The 21,004-nt window shown below is 40.2% G+C and overlaps 2 protein-coding genes across 3 annotated transcripts in view; one reads left to right on the top strand and one right to left on the bottom strand.

Moving 5' to 3' along the window:
* The first annotated feature begins 42 nt into the window (after nt 1-42).
* Nucleotides 43-14,129, top strand: kctd3 (potassium channel tetramerization domain containing 3). 2 transcript variants are annotated; one of them, XM_018666880.2, is made up of 19 exons: nt 43-1,055; nt 1,510-1,563; nt 2,819-2,864; nt 3,417-3,490; nt 3,608-3,666; nt 4,404-4,484; nt 4,698-4,856; nt 5,480-5,570; nt 6,133-6,323; nt 6,411-6,526; nt 6,710-6,797; nt 6,966-7,082; nt 7,286-7,456; nt 7,611-7,766; nt 8,402-8,498; nt 8,602-8,795; nt 8,868-9,006; nt 9,229-9,351; nt 9,897-14,129. In XM_018666880.2, exons 1-19 carry the CDS (start codon nt 985-987, stop codon nt 10,477-10,479), a joined length of 2,610 nt encoding a protein of 869 aa, XP_018522396.1. In that variant the 5' UTR covers nt 43-984; the 3' UTR covers nt 10,480-14,129. The 2 variants fall into 2 exon arrangements, with proteins under 2 accessions (XP_018522396.1, XP_018522397.1); XM_018666881.2 differs by lacking the exons at nt 3,417-3,490; nt 3,608-3,666 and having other exon boundaries at nt 1,038-1,055; nt 4,404-4,543.
* An 899-nt stretch (nt 14,130-15,028) lies between these two features.
* Nucleotides 15,029-21,004, bottom strand: part of ush2a (Usher syndrome 2A (autosomal recessive, mild)) — a 188,297-nt gene continuing 182,321 nt past the window's right edge. Inside the window, exons 86-94 of the mRNA XM_018666882.2 lie at nt 20,830-20,948; nt 20,402-20,500; nt 20,111-20,287; nt 19,453-19,536; nt 19,080-19,221; nt 18,773-18,860; nt 17,985-18,053; nt 16,872-17,072; nt 15,029-16,237 (exon numbers count right to left, since the gene is read on the bottom strand). Of these exons, the coding sequence (XP_018522398.1) occupies nt 16,148-16,237; nt 16,872-17,072; nt 17,985-18,053; nt 18,773-18,860; nt 19,080-19,221; nt 19,453-19,536; nt 20,111-20,287; nt 20,402-20,500; nt 20,830-20,948 (1,069 nt within the window). The 3' untranslated portion in view covers nt 15,029-16,147. The remainder of the gene's footprint in view (nt 16,238-16,871; nt 17,073-17,984; nt 18,054-18,772; nt 18,861-19,079; nt 19,222-19,452; nt 19,537-20,110; nt 20,288-20,401; nt 20,501-20,829; nt 20,949-21,004) is intronic.

Raw genomic sequence — 21,004 nt, 5'->3', positions numbered from 1 at the left:
AGAAAACGCAGTGGTGTTGATTTACGTCTAGCTACAACATCAAAATAGGTAGAACACATGATTTTCAATGCCAAATATTAATTTGAGTACAATGTTAAAAATTATCACATACTAGCAAGATATATTATTCTAATTCATCTCCAGCACAGCACCGTTAAAACAGCGTCTGATGGATAATGTTTATCTGGTTCAGCAGCAAGTATTACATTACTCAAGACTTCAGAACAAACCCCATTTTGGTCAAGACAAGACAAAAAATTTTTGTCCTTTAAGCACATCTAATGTGTCAGTTTTCATGCGGTAGATTAAATCAAGCGCAGTCAAACGTGGTTCTGATGTTGAGCAACTCCAGAACAGTCAAGATAGTTCACCCCCGTGAGACCAATTTAGAAAGATCAGTTCGTTAAAAGGCCTACAGCTATGTAAAAATATGTCTATATCTCACATGGCGATTTCAGCAAATCATTAAACCCATATATTCCGTGCTGTTTGGCTATATTAAATACACAATTTTAAAAGAAGCCAAGAGTTTAATTTAAGAATTAAATCGTAGAGGTTTAGGCAAAAACGGAAGTTGTGAGAGGCGACCGCTCTCGCTTCGCTTGTAGACGGCTGTACAGCTGTTTTCACGTTGCTAAAATTCTGCGCAAGATGTTATCCACGATTTACATGCAAGGCAGTGATGCAAACAAGCCCGCTGGAAAATAAAGGGATTGTTGTGCGGCTGCCTTTTGGATAAAAAAGACCCCTGTCTATCTTCGCCCACTATGCGGAGGCTTAACCACACCGACGCCGTCCGCATAGGTCGTATATAAGGGATATTTTATGGAAGGTGGGACGAGTGAGAGGTTGTGAGGCTGGGGAATCGGGACATCAGCTGAGCTGGAGAGAGGAGCCTTAGCAAGCTAGCTATCGTGACAGTAACGGGTATAACGGAGACGTGACTTTTCCGTACAACAGCCCCGCTGGTTCACTTCGGTCATCATGGCTACGAACGGTAACAATTTAACGCCTGGTATGGGGGAGATCATCCAGTTAAACGTCGGTGGGACAAGGTAAGCTTCGTGATCAGGACAGCTCGACAGATGATGGTCATCATTTGGGAAATTTGAGCTGTGGCCATGTACATGTATGATGATATGTGCACGGCCAAGCAGACATGGATGTAGTTGAAGTAGATACATCACTCATGGTTTTCGTTACTCTTTTTCTCATTCACTTTCTTATCCCGTGTCTCTCTCTCTCACGCGCACACACAGTGGGGTTAAATTGTACACAATGTACTCTACAACTGTATCATAATAGTGTAGTAGTGTTATCACTGTAGTGATGGATTTCTTCAGCAAGGCAACTTTTATTCTAGCTGCATCAGTCATTGTTATGACCACGGATGTCATCATGCTTCTTGACCAACAAATCATCCGTCCACCATTTTCATGCTCACAAGTGCACTGACCCTGTATTTTCTACATCATGTAATAAATGTGCTATTGTGTCATTGTACCGTAGGTTCAGCACCTCCAGACAGACTCTGATGTGGATCCCAGACTCTTTCTTTTCAAGGTTGGTTAAATGTCAGGATGTTGACTCTCTACCATAGCAGATGGTGGCATGGGAAAAGATCTTGGGCTGTGCCAGTGCTTTTCCCTCTACATCTCTACAAGGTCAGCTAATGAGAAGTCACATGAATGCTATCCAGGCTGCACTGTGAAATGATGATATCCAGCAACTAGATCAGATTAGAGCTTTGAAAATTAAGTAAAGTATTAGGAAGAACATTAGGCTGTGTATGGCAAACATGGAACCGAATGTGTCTGCACAACCACACTAAAGTGCTATAACACAAACATATTTCAAAGCAGGTCTAACGTGGGACTCAAATGTATTAAATATACATTCTCTGAACTCACTCTGCAGACTAGGCTGATTAAACTGCACTGCTACTATGGTTAAAGCATGTAGGAGTTCAACCAGAAGCAGACCAGACTCAGTGAGCATGCTATGGTGCAGTCAAAAATTTGTTTTACATTTTACATAATTAATGTTAAGTAAGGATGTTCCATTCTCTTGTGTCTGTCTTGACTCATGATGTCAAATGTTAGGGGATAAAATTACAGTCCAATAAATATAACATAAAATATTTTAAATATTTATATTATATTTATTTTAAATATTTTACTTTTGTGTTGTGTTTTAGTGAGGCAAAAATGTCTTGTGTTCACCCAGTATTCACTGCAAACCCATGTTATAAGAATTTGCATGTATGTTTGGTATGCATGTGTCTTTCAAATCCCCCCTAGTGAGTTATTCAGTTGTGATTCCAGCCCTAGAGAGGAGCATGCTGTTTAAGTGAAACAGCTGATTGGGGCTAGGCAAATACCATGATGGTAACACACTCAAACACTGGACTGAGCTCACAGTTTGACAACAGCTGACCAAGCAGTGCTAAATGCTATCAGACTGTCTGCCAGCGCACCTGTCTGCCTGCCTGCCTGTCTGTCAGTCTCTCTGGCCCCGGCTGTCTGCAGTGTGCTGTCTATATGAAGTAAATTCTCATACAGATTCTTGAATTAGATGTGTAACATTACCACAGCTGTGATGGCTAATAGCAACAAGTCCTGATACAGTAATAATCTCAAGCCCAGGGTCAACAGGTTAGCAGGTTAGAGTGTTTGTTGTTGTACAAATAATTTGTGTGTTTACTGCAGGTCCTGCTAACAATGCTGGTAAGTGGAAATGGAGAAGTACTTGGGTTAACTGGAGCGCTCTGTGTGTGTGTGTGTGTGTGTGTGTGTGTGTGTGTGTGTGTGTTTTCCAGTTTGCTGAGTGGAAGGATATCCACTCTTCGGGATGAAACTGGAGCTGTGAGTATAGCCTTTGTTACTTCCTATTCCAAAACTAGGACAGCATCTGCCGGCCACATCTGACATCTGAACATTCTCTAAAAGTTTCCAGCAGATTGGACATGACCACATTTGTTCTGTTATGATGCAACTTACTGAAATGTGACGCATGGCCTTAAGATTGTGTGTGCTCAGGAACAAATAAGACCATACTGGACAAATTCTGTGGCCTTCAGTCAATGTTTCATTATTAAATTTGATGCACCCTCGCATTTTTGGATGATGCACTGTTGTGTACTGTTACAAAACCACTAAAATGTCAGAAAGCAGTGAAACAGCCCATGGTGACGTTTTATTTTGTGTGATCAATAGCCCAAAGTTATTTCCAAATTGTTGTAGATTCATTTCTGTGAATTAATTACTCACCTGATAATTGTAGTTCTATTTTCATGTACTATTTACTACTACATTGATAATACATTTAAATGTAATCATTAACTTTTGCATCAGTATTAAAATACCACTAGGCTAGATGCACACAATTAAGTCATAATATATGTTCCTCACTTCCAGATATTTATTGACAGAGACCCTACAGCTTTTGCACCAATTTTGAATTTTCTCCGAACCAAAGAATTGGACCTGCGGTAAGGAGCCATGACGACATTCAGAAAATATCCCTGAATGTTTATTTTAGGAAGACAGTATGTTGAGTTGTTAGCAGGGTCTTACAGAATACATGTGCTGCTCTTTTCCCTCTGTAGGGGTGTCAATATCAGCGTCCTGCGACATGAAGCAGAGTTTTATGGGATAACTCCTTTAGGTATGTTGCTGTACAGAGTTTTATGAGGAAATGGAGGGAGCGGCCTTGTTCTGGGCACAAGTACTGATGCTTATAGACATTATGGAAACCTCAAGGGATAATAACAGCTAGTTTGTTTAGCATACAGTACAATTTTGCAACACATTTTGGGAATTACTGTTGTTAGAGTGAAATGTTGTCTTGTAATGTCAAATGTGTTTTGGCTTCAAATACAACTTGACCAAGGTCAAAATCTTAATACTGTCAATTCCATGTGCTGTAATGTTGTTTTACTTCCCGTTTCACTGTTTGTAACTTCCCTACATTGTCTGTGTACTTGAATGGGTAATTCAAGTAATGATCACCTGATCAGTGATACTGATCACATACTTAAAATTATGACAAGTACACATTGTTCACAGTATAATACAAAGTAATACACAATATAAATTAAGTCATGTAATTAAGTAAGTAATGTAATACACCGGATTGGTCCAACTCAGAGATATAATCCAGTCAGTCATAAGGAATTTCTCAGTGACTAAAATTAATAAATTAACAAATAAAGAAAATACAAAGTATATTGAAACTCCACAGAGCAAAAAGACTACTTATTACATCAATTAATTATAAAATCATTGATGATTATGACTATATATTTTAATGTTTTAGTGTAATCAAACAAGTAATCATTTAATTCTAAGATTGCAGTGTGTGTTTGTGTCTGCGCCTGTGTGTGTCTGTGTGTGTGTATGCAGTACGGCGCCTGTTGCTGTGTGAGGAACTGGACCGCTCATCATGTGGTAGCGTTCTCTTCCATGGTTACCTGCCACCCCCAGGTACAGACATGAAACTGAGCAGCAGAGAAAATGAACTGAAAATAAAGTGAAAATGTCAGGTATAGACAGAAAGTTCTTTCAGACACACACGCAAAAGAAAAAAAATAAAAAATTCAGGACAGAAATGACCTGGCTCCAAGTCACAGAATAGTTTTAAAACACAAATCAGCAGAAATGTCTGTTATTCATAAATCGTGAATCTTTCCTTGACAGCCATCCCCGCCCGTAAATCAAGCCCCGCCTTAGCAGCCTCTGGGTCCTCCTCTGAAGAGCGGCCAGGTCCAAGTGGAGCAGAGGGCTTCACCCGTGTTGGTCCCCCTCCTCACCCCTCCCTCCATGGCCCACCTGGAACAGATGACAACCACAAACTGGGTGAGTGGCCTGGGGCAGCATTATGAAGAGTAAATATAAATCATCAGAAATCCATCTCACTGTATGTTTACTTTTAGCATAAAAGACAGAAAGAAAAAATGTAGCAATGACTCATATTTTGACAGTGACTTGTCAGTAAGAACACAGACCTACACTCCCCTACACTGTCTGCCTTTTGCCTGACATTCACAGGCTGTATGTGATCTAGCATGCATACAGGCAGTGTCTGGGTTTGTCCTGGTATGTGTGTGAGTGTGTATATATACATACTGTTTATGCTTGTTCACATCTGTCTCTGTGTTTGTGTGTGTGTGTTTCTGTGAGAGTGCATTAATGCTTTGGCTAATGTGACCTGACACATCCTTTTAGTGCACTGACTGAACAGCACTGACTGAGGTAGCCTAGTTTCACATCAGCCTGCTCCCTGCTGACGATGACTACAGAGATTGTAATGAGCTGCAATAAACAAATGCTGTTTGCCTCTTTCTAGACGTTTGAATCACTTTTCCAGCTTTTTCAGTGATTCAGATAATGACAAATAATGAATAACAGGGTGCAAACACAATGTAGTTATGACACTGAAAGAAGTGTATTCATGTGTATTTTGTGTGCTGTGTGTGTAGGTCCTGTGGTTGACCCTAGGAAAGTGTTGATTATAGCAGGACACCACAACTGGATTGTTGCAGCTTATGCACACTTTGTCATCTGCTACAGGTAACGCTGCCACAGACATTTCTCATCTGCTCTATAGTTCAGGAGAGGGCAAAATTAAATTATTAATGATGGGAAGATGGCGTCAAATATCTGTTGTATCTCAAATTGCCATTGTACTGCATCTGTACTTGTACACTAGTTTTCATCTTAGGCTCAATTCATGTTTACTCACCAGGGGATTTATGACAGATAAGTGAACTGTTTATTTTTATCAGAACAAGTTGAGAACAAAAATGTTAATTGATTAAATGATGAAGAGCAAATATCAGTTTTTTACAACATAGTTATGGATTGTAAAAACTTATTTGTGTGATAATGTTGGTAATAACCAGTAATAAATATAAGACAGAGGTAAAGATTTAAAAAATCACAGTGTTCAAATCCTTGTGAAGGCTCATATGACTTGAACACATTTTATAATCTGACCCACATCCATCTTCGTCAAGGCAGGCCTGCTGACCCTGACTTTGAAGTTACACAGCACTGTATTATGGGAAAACCCTGACCATAAATTTTAAATGCAAACAGGGAAAAATATTGTGGGTGTGTGATCTCATTACAGGATAAAGGAATCTTCTGGATGGCAGCAGGTGTTCTCCTCCCCCTACCTTGACTGGACCATTGAACGCATCGCGCTCAATGCGAAGGTGGTCGGTGGGCCGCATGGAGACAAGGACAAGATGGTGGCCGCTGCCTCTGAGAGCAGTATCATCCTCTGGAGCATCCAAGATGGAGGCAGTGGTAATGAAATAGGTAGGTTCACATCACAGAGATTTAAAGTGTTGTGACTGTAGCCTCACAGCAACGTCTTTGACTCAACTGTCAATCCACCCACCCCAGGGGTATTCAGCCTCGGCGTACCTGTTGATGATCTCTTCTTCATTGGCAACCAGCTGGTGGCTACGAGCCATACAGGGAAGGTTGGGGTGTGGAATGCTGTCACACAACACTGGCAGGTATGAGAGCATATGTGCATATATGTGTGCGAGAGTGTTTGGGTGAGACATAGAGTGTGGAGGAGTGGAGGAGGGGTGTGTGTGCACAGTACATTATATGAAGGTGATGAGTTGTGTATTCAATAGGATTTGTCTGCAGTATTCAATAAGACACTGTGAGTTCACTTTTGGTGTGTGTTTTAGGTTCAAGATGTGGTTCCCATCACCAGCTGTGACACAGCAGGATCCTTCCTACTACTGGGCTGCAACAATGGCTCTATCTACTACATAGGTAGACACATGTTCACAAATGTACTGACAGAGGTGCACACACTGTGTCAGCTATCCTGTATATGGTACAACAAATGACTGCTCTTATTGCTCTGTATTTTTGAATAAATAAAACTCTATAAAACTCTAGGCTAAACACATTAACGTTCTGCCTTCCTTTTCTTTTCAGACATGCAAAAGTTTCCACTGAGGATGAAGGATAATGATCTTCTGGTGACTGAGCTTTATCACGACCCTTCAAATGATGCCATCACTGCACTTTCTGTCTACCTCACACCTAAAACCAGTAAGTATTTTTTTTTTGAAGAGGAAAATTCTTGCATATAGCTGTCTATCTTCTCCCTCTCATATTGTGTCAGATCAGTTTCATCTCCTGAGATATCGACAGAACAGACATTCCTGGATGTAACATAAACAGTTAACTGACACTGTGTCTGTGTGTATTTGTGTTGTGTTTTTCTGTCCTCTCATCCCTCTCTCTGCCCTCAGGTGTGAGTGGGAACTGGATAGAGATAGCCTACGGGACCAGCAGCGGTGCAGTGAGAGTGATCGTGCAGCACCCGGAGACGGTGGGATCGGGCCCCCAGCTCTTTCAGACCTTCACTGTGCACAGGAGCCCCGTGACAAAGATTATGTTGTCTGAGAAACATCTGGTATCAGGTGAGGAGGGTGTAACAGGTGGGAAGTTTAGACAGTCTCCCTGCTGATGGGGGGATGGTTGAGATAATGAGTGTAGCTAATAGAGGATTATACAACAGTACACATGCAGCCCTGTTGACACTAATCTTATGTGTGTGTTCTGTGTGCGTGTCAGTGTGTGCAGACAATAACCATGTTCGGACGTGGACGGTGACCCGATTCAGGGGGATGATCTCCACCCAGCCAGGCTCCACCCCTCTGGCCTCCTTCAAAATATTGTCCCTAGAGGAGACGGAGAGCCACGGCAGCTACTGCTCTGGGAATGATATCGGTGAGAGAGATAAGAAAGGAAGGTGAAAGGAGATATAAGGTGGAGATAGAGATTAATATGAGGGGAGGACAGTAGAGCTGAAACAATTAGTGACTAAATCAAATCAGTAAACAGCAACAGTTTTGACAACTGATTAATTGTTTCAGTTATTTTTCAAGCAAAAAAGGTAGAAAAGCCAAATATTTGTGTATACTGTATCAATGTATCAATCAATGTAAAGTATTTGAGGAAACAAAACATCTGAAAGCATCACCCTTAGTTCTGTGAAATTTTTAATGATTCACCAACCAAACAATTAATCCAAAAAAAGGACAGCAGATTAATCAATAATGAAAGAAATTATTAGCTGCAGCCATAGGACTAACAGGTGGATCTATCTTTCAAATTCAGTGGAAAACAGGTGCACAATATGCAGATGTGGTAAGTTTATGACCAGCTGTGCATCTCATCTGAAAAATACCGATCATGTGAATCAAACTGCTGCCAGTCTTGAACTGTAATTTTATCAGAAAGCTGAGTTTTATCATCGTAATTCAATACGTGTGTTCTTGTGTTTTCTACCAGTATCTTGTGGTGGTTTAGTAGACTCTGGGTGTAAGAGGCCAAAGCTGAGGTGATGTGTTTTCTGCTCTTAGGTCCATTTGGAGAGAGAGACGATCAGCAGGTTTTCATCCAGAAGGTCATCCCTATCACCAACAAACTGTTTGTGAGGCTCTCATCAACTGGAAAAAGGTACAATGTCCTCCATCCTTTACCTGACTTTGTCTTTTACAGTCACACACTGGGAGAAGAGAGTGTACCTTCGCTACTTCACTGAGGTTTTTGTGTTTGTCAGGATTTGTGAGGTGCAGTCAGTGGACGGGACCACCATCTCTTGCTTCATGGTGCGGGAGTGCGAAGGTTCCAGTCGGATGGGGTCACGACCGCGGCGCTATCTGTTCACTGGTCATGGCAACGGCAGCATCCAGATGTGGGACCTGACAACTGCGATGGACACCGCTAACAAAGGAGAGGAGAGGAAGAAAGAGGGTGAGGAAATAAAGACTTGGGGGACTTGATATAGATGTAATAGTGTTCTGATGCTGCTCTTGTGTTTGATAGATGTAGGTGGGCCTACAGAGGAGGAGCTGCTGCAGCTGTTGGACCAGTGTGACCTGAGCACCTCCCGCTGTGCTACACCAAATATAAGCCCCGCCCCCTCAGTGCTGCACCACACACGCCTGCGAGAGTCCTGCTCGAGGTTGGAGAGAAAGTTCACGCAAACACCACTTTAAAAACAAACACACACACAGGAAAGGAAACAGCCAGCTGCCTTCAACTCTTTACCTTCCTAATTCTGTAACTACAAATACATACACACAAAATAAGGAACTGTCTTTGTTTTATCGGTACATAAGACAAACAAGGACTTTTAATGACCGTTGGAGCTCTTACCTGTCTGCCTTTCTTTTATTTCCTTCAGCCTGCAGTTACAGGCCCAGGAGCCCATTCCTGAGAGCCAGGCCACTTATGGAGCTGTGCGACCTTACAGAGAGAGCCCCCTGCTGGCCCGTGCTCGACGGACTGAGTCCTTCCACAGCTACCGGTTAGATAATATTTGTTTCAAAGATACTTGTCCAGATAGTGTACTTTAAAAAGGGTTGGTTCACCCTTTTTCTAGAACACAAAGAGTGCAAAATAAAGAAGAAAGTAACAGACAAAGTCACCAGAGACCATAATCGACTACACACATGAGAAGAGAGTATTTACTGTATGTTAAGGATTATCTACCCAAATCTTGAGACATCTGCTTTCAACTGATTTTGTTGGAACTACTTTTTGTCAACAAAATATTGACAATAAAAACAATTTACAGCATCTTTTGTGGATTATCCAGAATAACAGGGACATTATCTCTGCAAATACACATTGCTCTTGAATTTTTCACTGTAATGTAACATTGCATTTGGGTGCACTGAACCGACCCATTAACACTGTTTCTAAATCATGGTCTTAAAGTGTGTCCTTTATGCACGCCAATGATCTGATTATGCAGCTTGCATTTACACTTGGAAAATGCTGAGCTGTTCCTGTGCTCTTGCATCAGCCTCTGCATCCATAACTTACCTGCATTCACTTGTCTTTCCACAGAGACTTCCAGAACTTCAGCCTGAGTCGAGGTGTTCTAGACAGCACAGGTCAGATAACCGCTCAGGGCCACAGCCATGTCCCCGACGCCCGCCGTTCACTCTGTGACTTTGGGCCCGAGGACAGTGAGAGGAGAGCCTCAGCTATGGAGCTCTGGTCCTGCCGAACCACCAGCGCAAGCTCCAACAGTAATGTCGGAGCTCTGACCGCTGCTGGTGTCTCTGGGGCGAAGGCAGAAGGTGGCCAAGAAACTCCACGGCAACCTCCAGACAGCCCAATTCCTGGGGGTGACGTCAGACGAAAGGTGCACCCACCGCCCGAGGAGGGAGAGGGTGTGGGATCCGGTGGAGACGGGGCAAAAGCAGAAGGAGGTGTGAGGAAAAGAGGAGTATTAGAAGGAGGCTTTTTAGGGAGGAAGAGGGCTCCCCCAGTTCCTCACCTTTCTTCCCTCCCCTCTGGATCTGACGGGGGCGGCAGTGACTCGTCTGCAAATGCCTCCCCTTCCCCGACCAAACTGGCCTCCTCCACCTCACCGCGACACAGGAAGCTGGTCCCCGAGCCATCCAATCAGGACAGCAGCCTGTGAGAGTGCAATGTACCCACCACATTCCGGTCAGCGGAATCATTTCGTAAAGGTGTCCTGACGGTGGATGTAGGACTGACTGTGTCAAAGATGAAGTCTGAAGTGAAGTATGTTTCTCTCAGTTTTCTCCCAAGGCTGAAAAACATTTATTTAATCTATACACCTTTTATTTAAGTCAGTGGAACTCAAACAATGTCGTCATATTTTTAACTACAAAACCTGACACAAGGAAGCAGTTACATCCCAGCACTGGCAGCGTGACATCTCAACCAGAGCAGGATAGCATTTTCTTTTCTATCTCTTGTAAAATGGACCGGAGCTCCTAAAATCTCTGTTTGCTTTTGGTGTTTGCTTTAATCTTAACAATTTGGTAATGAGGTCAGGCTGATATCAATTTGCCAGCTCATTGCTGAAGAACCGATGAAATAGTTTTTTCCTCCTGTGTTGTTGTTCACTTGACAGCTTAACAAAGAAACAGTACAGTAACTATGGGACTGAGCAAAAATATGTTTGCTCTGGTATTGTCAGGGATGTGTCGCTGCCTGTTTGGTTTGAAGCACAAACAAGTGTTAGACCACAGATCCATTAACTCATCAAGGTTCTTCAAATTTCAATTCAAAAGACAGCACAGCACAGTAGTATTAACAGAATGGGGGTTTTCAGTACTATCTGAGGAGTGTGTTATTTAGCTTGTGAGACCCTTAGCTACGAAATGGAATTAACACAGGCACACCTGTTCTTTTATCAGATTTTTAAGGTGTTTTTAATGACTTGTACTCACTGGTAAGAATCACTATGCTCAGAACCCGACTCAAACCTCAAGCTAACACAGAACATCCAGATTTAAACACATCTTACATATAACATTTATTGAGATCCTCAACTAATGGTTACTTTCATTATTGAGTAATCGGTCAGATAATTTTAAACAAAATTACATTTAAAAATATTCAATTTATAATGATATAAAACAGAAAAAAGCAGCAAATCCTCACATTTTAGAAGAAACCAGCAGGTGTTGCTGAAGTTTCCATTGATCATCAAATGATTTGACCAGTATTTTTAGCACTAGTTCCATAGATTTGTCGAAAGGATCAGACACCTCTCAAAGACAGAACTCATGATGATATCAGACGTCCCTGACAACATGTACAGTTTGTTTCGCAGTGGATTTTTACTTACCCTCAACATGTTACCCTGGCCAGAATCTTGGCAGCTACTTGAATCCCAAAATGTCCCTTGCTGCGGCCAAAAACACAAAAGTTATTGAATTTAAAGCAATGACACTACAAGTCAACAGACAACAAGCAGTTAAGTCATTTTGCAGCTCCAGAGTGCAGTAAAACCTCTTTAGGTTTGTCGTTCGACAGCTCAGTGACAACTATGCAACAGTAGATTATGACGCACAACAGCTAAAACTAACACTCTGTGTTTCCACTGGAAGTCTTCAGGATTTGCCACATAGTGAGACGAGGATGATGGCCTGAAAAAACAATGAATCCTCATGTGAATGGGTACCTGCTTTTCCCTGCAGTTGGCTATTTCAAAGTTTATTTCACTATTTACAGGCCAATCACATCCATAACTTATTTTTATACAAAGAGTAGCATAAAAACAAAAACAAACAAAAAAAACAAGACACACGTTGTGACATTTACTGTATTCCAGTGCAACAATTTGAGGGAATTTCATAAAACATTTGTACATGTGAATTTAAAAACAAATTAGAGGCACACAGCTGGAACCTTACAATTTGAGGGACATGTTTTTTTTGTTTTAGGAGAATTATCCATGAAAAATATCACACTCACACTAACTGACAGCTGATCATCTTAAGCTACAATTTGTATTGGAACAAAATCTGTTTTTAATGCTTTATGGTTTACATACAACCTTTTCCTTAATATTTAAACAGATAGAAACCATTTGACTCGTTTTATCAGACAGTTAGCTCACAGTTCAGAAGTAAGAAAAACTAGATGTGTTTAAATTCAAGCTGTTTCACGGTGGTGCCTGTGCAAGATCACACTAATTATTATTATTTATATTTTATTTTTTTACCGTATCACTATATAACTACACTCAGTTCAACACAAGGACCTACACTACATCACTTTATGCCCTTTGAGACAGGTTTTTGATGTGTCTTGTCTTGTTTTGGATGACTGTTGCAGTGCCTTATTTAAACTTGTTTGACAGTTGTCAGCCTGTTTGTGTGTTTTAACTGAAAAGGATTCTGACCAAAGGCTTGTGAAGATGGAGCTCGCTCACATATCGGACCTGTCCGCTCTGGCTCTGGCTAGAATTGTCTGTTGATAGATTTACACCGGGCCAAATTAGATTTTATGACTGTGTCTAAAAGATCATTGATGTGTGGTTATTTGAATTGATAGGCATTAGACATCTATTGTAAATAATCCTGAAGAAGACTATTAACTGGAGACTCCATGTCTTCTCCCAACACCTGGGGAACTTTTATCTCTTAAAGGTAAAACATGAGTGTGCGCTCCATAGGAATCAAAAGCAGTGCACCTTGGTTATATAGAAGTAGGGTTAAAAAGACTGGATAGCTTATAGTAAAATGGCAGCATCCTTTATCAGTAAAATCAGGTTGTGAGCTAAACCTTCTTCTTTACTGTTCAAACCTGTAGGTTAAATAAGTTTAAGAAACCAGACCAGCTCATGATCTACGGTACCTTGTTATATTTGTGAGGACAATATCCTGTAAAAAATCGGTGCAAATATTGCAAAAAAGAAATAGAACAAGAAAGACTTTCCTGAAATGTTAATTATAATTTGCTGGATCCAGCAGCTATGTAACCTCACATATTGCTTATTATTTCAAGTATAAAAATATAAACTGACATGTGGCCCCTGCCTGTACAAAGATGTAAATTTTGATACACAACTGTTTGATATATAAGTGTATGGAAAGTTGACATACATATTCAAAACAAAATCCTAATATGGATGCATTGATGTGTGTGATGGTGTGTTGATACTTACACTGTTGTTCATTACATATTATTGATAATCATTTAATGCCTATATTGATATTACCATGCTATTGGACCTAACTGCGTTTGCACTTGCACTATTAAGACTAATATTAAAAGTAACTAGCTAGTGTTTATTTTATATAAAATATAAAATTTTAAGTGTTTTTCAGCACATAACTGTCTGACTGAAGATCTGTTTGTCCTTGTCTGTCATCCCTCAGTTCCTCTCTGGCTTTGTTTACATTACATTGCAGCCAGACACTAGTGAGCTAAAAGAACTACATATCTGTTTGTTTTAAACTGCCCTGTCCATCGTTGTTTTACATTGTGTTTGTTAGAAATGCTGCATTATGTTGTAATAATATTTACAATTGCCTACAATACTGATCAAATATAATGTTTAATTTTATAATGTTCAAATCTGTATAACAACACAGCTGAAAAGAAATCAGGAGGATCAGTTTGCAGACTGGAAATGTTTACCTTTTTTTTTTTTTTTTAAATACATTTGGTATGCATGTTTTAACACATTGTGTAGAAAAAGAAAACATTGTTCTGGGATCATTAACTTCCCTCTAGTTTTCCAGGCCAATGTTATCAACAGCAGATTGAGAGTAACTGAAAACAAAATAAAATAAAAACAATATATATATATTTGGGATCTGAGATGTGTTTAATTTAAATGTTTAAATCACTTTGAAGATGAATTCAAACAAACCATCATCACTCAGTGTTAATAGTTGAAGCAGCTTAAATTTAATATGTAGTTTCACCTTTAACACTGGACTCAGTGCTGCCAGTCACTGCTCAGTTGTTAACACGTGGTTTGTGTGAATAAGTTTCCAAAGTGCACAATTTTTGTTTTGTTTGTGTCACAAAGGTTTGTGTGTATGTGGGTATGTTTCCCCAGCGCTTTCATTTCACTAACCTTCCCGTTCAGACAGTCTCCTCTCTGAGACGCCGTCTGTCGTCACTGTGATTTATGAGTTTAATAAAACCCTGTGTTTGTGTGTGTGTGTGCGTGTGTGTGTAGCTCAGGGCCATACTGTCCCTTACAATCACTCCACAAGCTCTCTTTTCACAACCTCTCCCTCTCTCTCTGTCTGACAATAGCTGTGAATGCGGCTGTGAATGTTTTAGAAGTGCCCTTGTCAGACTGGTGTCCTTGAGCGAGGGGCAGGGTTGTTACTGCCAGTTTGTTAATTTCAAACTTGCCTTGATGTCCCCTTAAGGGACAAAGGAGCAAAACTAAATTACAGCTGCGTGGTTCTGATGGAGAGACGGGCCCCTCTGTGTGTTTGTGCTGGTGAGTGTGACTGAGTGTTGTTACTAAGTCTCTATACAGCTGACGGCACATCTGTGTTTTTACAAACTCAACTTGTGACCAGTCTGAGTCTCTAAGTAAGAAAGTAGTAAGAAACAAATGTAAACAGAGCAACTTCAATTAAGACTAGTAGCATCCAATTACATATTAATACTGACTGCAGGAATGTGTTAATAATTCAAAAATGTTTCACGTAAAGAAAATGTAAGTACACAAGTAGAAAACAACATAATCTTGACCATTGGCCATTATTTATATTTTCCCAGAAAAACACAAACATTGAATCATGAATCATCTATAAATAACACTTTTTGTACAACATCCATAAATAATACTGCCAGTGTAACAAAGAAAAAAGTTTCAGAACAATACAGTAGGCTTCAATTTTTTACACAAAAAACATGACAACCCATCAACATTACCCAGGAATTCAACATCCTGCCCTGATAAATACTGCAGCTCGCTCTAAAAATTAAAGCGCCAACCTGTGGAATCAAAATATAAACAATGTTTCATTCCTGCCACAAAACAGGACATTGCAGAGATTTATTTTCACTTCTTAAGCTGATTGTGTTCATGACAGAAGGATGGAAAAGACTGTAGGGCCACAGACAAACTACACTGACTCTGTAGTCCACTGACAACTAAGCTCACACATTTAACTTAACTACAGCCGAGCAAAGCTTAATTTCATTATGCCAATGTAAATGTAAACTGTCCACAACTGATACGATCAGTAAAATCTCAGGTTGGGCTTTCAAGTTACATCACATAATCACGACAATCAGACGGCACATCAGTGATTCCCAGCCACAGTTAAAACATTAAAAATAAAAAACAATTGGCATTTTTTATCATAAAACTAACACCAAGGCCATTTGTCTTACGACTAAAGGACGATTGCTGCTGATAATGTTTAAGCTTACTAGGCACAACAGCTTGTTGAAACAGAGGAGGTGACTGAAAACTTTAGACATTAGACATTAATTGTTTTCTAGACTGGTTTGATTCTTAATAGTGAGAAGTTAACCCGCTACTGTTGATCTTGTTGCATTTTCTTAAATGACTACACTACTAACTATTGGCAAGCAGAGACAGTGAATCATACTACATCCAGAACATTCAATTCAGTGAGCTCTAAGTCATATCAGCAAAACATTATTAATACTCTCCTAGTGCATCACAAGCATATATATCTTTTTTTTTTTTTTTTGAGACTTCCCAGTCCTGTTAGAAGTCTTGTTCGTCCTCATCTAACACTGAATAACATTTGAATGTTTTACTGTCTGGGTTTTAAACTAAGTTTGACTTGTGACTGTTGATGCTTGATTAGACTGGGGCTCTTGTCTTAAAGATGAGTGTCAGTGAACATGGTGTGTTCCTTTTTTGCAGAGCTTAAAGCCTTGATGGCGTCCACAAACTCATCTTCCTCCACATACTGAAAGAAAATAAAGGGATTCACAGCATTTAGTCACTGGCAAGATCTGCAACAGTTACTGTATGTACTGTATGAACTCAGTGACAGAGAGCAAAAGAGACACCAACAGGCCTTTCTGACTGCAGACATTCTGATTTAGCATAAATCATGTAGAATGTAGCTCACTTCAGATGCTTTGTCCTAAGATTATATTAAATCAACTTGTGTAAAACATCCACAGAATGACAAAATACTACAGCTTGAGACCATAGTTACTTCTATTTGAGATTGATGGCAACTGTTTTGACACACTTCCCCTCACCTGTGCTGCCCTCCATGAGTCCTGTCTTTGATATTTTTGTCACAATTTTAATGAGTTTCAATCTGCAGAGATTGACTAAAGACAAATGAAATAAAAGAACAATTTTTTCCAGTGAACGACCTGAAGCAGTCTTTTATTTAATTCTGTGGTCCAGTGATACTGTGCCCCACAGATGATTTCTCAGATTCTAAGTAATCACCTGACTTTCTGCTATAAGTGCCAATTGGTGGTGGTTCTGGTGCTCCTGACAGGGCGGGTTACTAGAAAACTATTGTAATAAAAAAAAAAAAAATGTAATGGCAACATAAAATGTAAACATATTTCAATCCTCACCAGCCCAGAATCATGTCCCAGTGGGTTGTCCCAGCTTCCTTCCTCCATCATCAGTGACTTCCTGTCAATCAGCTGACTGACACTGCGGTGCAAGGAATGCTGGGAGTAGACTTGACTGAGGTCTGTTTGGCTTGGGACTCGCAAGACAGACATGGGGCTGAACCGTGCACTGCTGCCGACTATCTTTGTGTCTGTCAAACCCTGAGAGACAGATTTATTACAAATCAGATACTTCATATTACCGCTATGATATTTCTGTGCATGCTGTAGTTTTATATGAGCACTGCATTACCACAACAACAACCTGGATTTTATTAAGAAAAAAACACAGATATGATGTTTACTTTGCCTTACTAACACCAGACTGTGCAAATTGATTTTTAAATGAAACAGTGGGCAGTGGTGTAAGGTACACTGCTATATTCCTTTAACTGCAATTCCACCCAAAAGGGTATTACTTAAAACAAACTTAACAAACTTAAAAAAACAAAACAAAGCAAAAACAAATATAACTGTACGTGGTCTGGATATTATTGTTCAACTACATTTAGGGAAATGAAATGAAATGAAAATAACACATAACACTGTCATAATATCAACAACCAACAGGGGGCAGTAGCCAGCAAGGGCTGACCCTTTCTGCCACACAGGAGAGGGGCTGAGTAACATCTCTGGAAAAATGTTTTCTTTTTTTTTTTTTGACATTTGTTCACAAATAAACTAAAACATATGAGTAACAAGTACAAAACAGTCTTCAGTGTGAATTCTGGCTTTATGGCTCCTCCTATGAAATGTACCAGATGGTTTTATTTGTTTCATGTAGAAAGTCAACACAAAGACACATTGTACAACATGTTTTACCTTTACAAACTAGGATGAACCAACCACAGATTTAAAATTCATTTTATAATATGTGAAGATCAATTCATGCTTCTCTTCCTGTACTCCTGTACTGTGAATACAAAACATGCAGCTGGCCTTTGTTTCATTCTACCAGGGCTTTATCAGTGTGGGGTGTGCACACACACACACACACACACACACAAAGCATGCATACACAAACAAAAACAGACATGCGCAGAAAGGCACCCACACAGATTCACAGTCCCATACCTCAGTGTACATAGTGTAGCTTTTAAGTATAACGTTGCTGATCTCAACACAGTCTGCTACAGTGTCAAACTGCAGGGGGACAATAAAATAAACATTTAGGGTTTTTGACAATAAAATACTAGAAAACAATCTTACTGTGGGGCGATCAGGGAAGAGCACAGAGCCGGAGTGATGTTTAGAGCACAACTCAGGACAGGGCCTCTGAGAGAGACAGAGAGAGGAGAGGATGGAGAGTATAGTATATAGTATAATGAGGAGGGGAGGTAATGAAGAGAGATATAAAAGAAGAAAAAATAGAGCAAGAAAGATTGACAGAGAACAAAAAAGAGAAAAAAGGGGGAAAATTGTATGAATTCAAATAATATGAGAAAATTTAAAGAGGAGTTGTGAAAGAAATGGAAAAAAGTTAGAAACTAATTGAACAAACCACTTAATCAATCAATGGAAAAAAGTGTATAGTTTTGTAATTTTGTTTACTGGTAATGAGTTATTTGAGAGATAAAATGGGATGATGTATCTACTTGAAACAAATTTAAATGTATCAGATGATGCTCTCTTGTTTATTTAACCGGGACCGCATTTAATGTAAATAGGGCTCCTAGCTGAAGCTAATGTGTTGTCCCCATCTCTGATTAGGCTTTTAAATTGACATTAAAACATCCAAACTAAATAGCTTGATGAACCAGAATCTGCTTAAAAACAACAGGGGAGATGGAACCAACTGTGCACTTGTGTAAATTATCCTGTCACTCCCTCTTTCTGAGTGCCTTGTATCTCTGTCCACTCACCACGTATGTCTCTCCACCGGTCTTTCTTGTCTTCTGAAGCATGACCAGCGGAGGGCGCTCTCTGGCTGATGGATTCTTCCTCAGAGCTCTGGAAGGGAGGAAAAAAAAACATCATTAACACCCTTTTGTTCTAAATTGTCTGTGTTATTATACAGAGTGTGCAGTGTTCTGCAGACATGTCTGTTATGCTCTGTTTTATGTATTGGTACAGTTTTATATTGACAAGTGCAGAGTATTTGAGAAGAAATTCTATTACATTCTGTTCACACCTCAAACCTCTTACATGCTACACATGACACCAGAATACCTTTGTAGCACTAGGCCCAGCAGTATTGCTAGCAGAAATAGACCCAGCAGTGCTAACAGCAGGATGAACCAAAGCTCAGAGTAAACAGGGGTTGCTGACATGCTGACGCCCTGTATATCACTGTCCTCAGGCTCAGGAGGACCTGCAGACACAGAGAGAGAGAGAGAGAGAGAGAGAGAGAGAGAGAGAGAGAGAGATAAGTTACTAGTTGAGTATTTATAGTTTCACTGAATTGAAATGGGGAGGACAGTGACAGACAGGTTCCTGAATCACTGTGGAATATTCAGATTCAGGTTTGATTTTACATTTGGACTTATTCTAGTGGTGTGTGTGTGTGTGTGTGTGTGTGTGTGTGTGTATGTGCGTGTGTTACCCAGGCCTGTGGCAGGGCTGTATCTGATGGTGGGTGTACTGGCGCTGCCACTGTTTGTGGTACAAGTCACCTGCAATGACAGAGCTGAGAAGAACAGGAGGAGAGAGACACAGAGAGCAAGAGAACACAAATTAGGTTAAAATATAAACGTTAGAACATTTTCATTAAGAACTTAGTCTAAAGCTTTCAGTTCTCTGTGAGGCCACTACACACCAAAAATTAAACTGCCAACTGAAGCAAAAGCCTGAAGCAAAACTGCTCTTTACAGTCACTTCTGGATGCTTCTCCTGTCAACAATCCAACTCTCTCAACTCACAACTGCAACTCAATCTGTGATGCTGTTCTAATGCTTATGGACTGGATTGAGTTAACCAATCATATTAAACAAAGTTAGATGCTCCAGAATCATAGCATAGTTATATCTACATGTATATATGGTGTATATGTTTTATTTATTTGTTTATTTGTTACAGCATTGCTGTATTCAACATCAGAAACGCACCAAATTTGATTTGTTTAGAGCAAACGAGTGTGTATTTCTCTAATTGTACTTGCATTGCACGTTTGAAGCGGTAGACACTCCTCTTTGAAAGTCTATGATATGTATACATTTGTGAGAGGATATGTATAAGGGTGTTTGGTATATGTGTGCTCTCACTTTTCTGTGAGGTGCGTGGAATATGGAGATAGCTGTAGAAGCCAGTATAGACCCTCAGCTGGCTCTCAGTCACACTATACTCCTTCAGGTATCCGTTGAGGGAAAAGGACCCTGCCCAGTCCAGCCAAATGACTGTCAGATTACTGCCCACTGAGAAAGGAGACACATATTGGGGGGCTGGAGGGACAGAGAAAGAAAGAGAGACAGAAAGAGACGGGGGTGGGTAAGTAAAACTTTGGATGTGTTTTTTATGTTTCTTATGTTATCATGGTTGAGGATTTGATATGTTACCTTCACTGAGTGTAGTAACAGTTGTCCAGTTGGAGGCAGTGCTGCCCATGTTGTTGAAGCAGGCAGCTCTCAGCTCATAGGTGGAATATGGTTGGAGACCTGCACAGTTTAGTTGTGTTTATTCATACAAAACATATAACTGAGACACATAACACACCAAGTACGTACATCTGACATGGTGTTACATGCTTTTATACTACTTTGATGAGGGTTAGCAGTCTGCCTCAGTTCGACTTACTCAGAAAGCTTGGCTAATTTTGGGACATGCATCAAGTCTTTACACATTCCTTGCTGGTTTTAGACTTCCTGTGCTCTGTATTTTTAATGGATCCCTCACTACTGAGAATCCTGACTTTACTGTGTTTACACTTTTTTGTTGTTTTATTGTGGTCATTGTTCCTCAGAACTTGACATAAATGTGATCTCACCTGTCACATTGTAGCTTCGCCTTTTGCCAAAGAAACAGATTTCAGCTGGTCCCTCAACACAAGGGAGGGGTATAGGCTGAGGGGGCTGTGGGCAAGCTGATCTGAGATGTAGCTCACAGCTGGAAACAAAGAAAAAGAGACTGAGTGAGTGACAGTGAGATTATGGTATGTTGTT

Source organism: Lates calcarifer, linkage group LG2 (assembly GCF_001640805.2).
Source record: "Lates calcarifer isolate ASB-BC8 linkage group LG2, TLL_Latcal_v3, whole genome shotgun sequence".
Taxonomy (NCBI): domain Eukaryota; kingdom Metazoa; phylum Chordata; class Actinopteri; family Centropomidae; genus Lates; species Lates calcarifer.
This window is presented reverse-complemented; position numbering and strand designations above follow the sequence as displayed.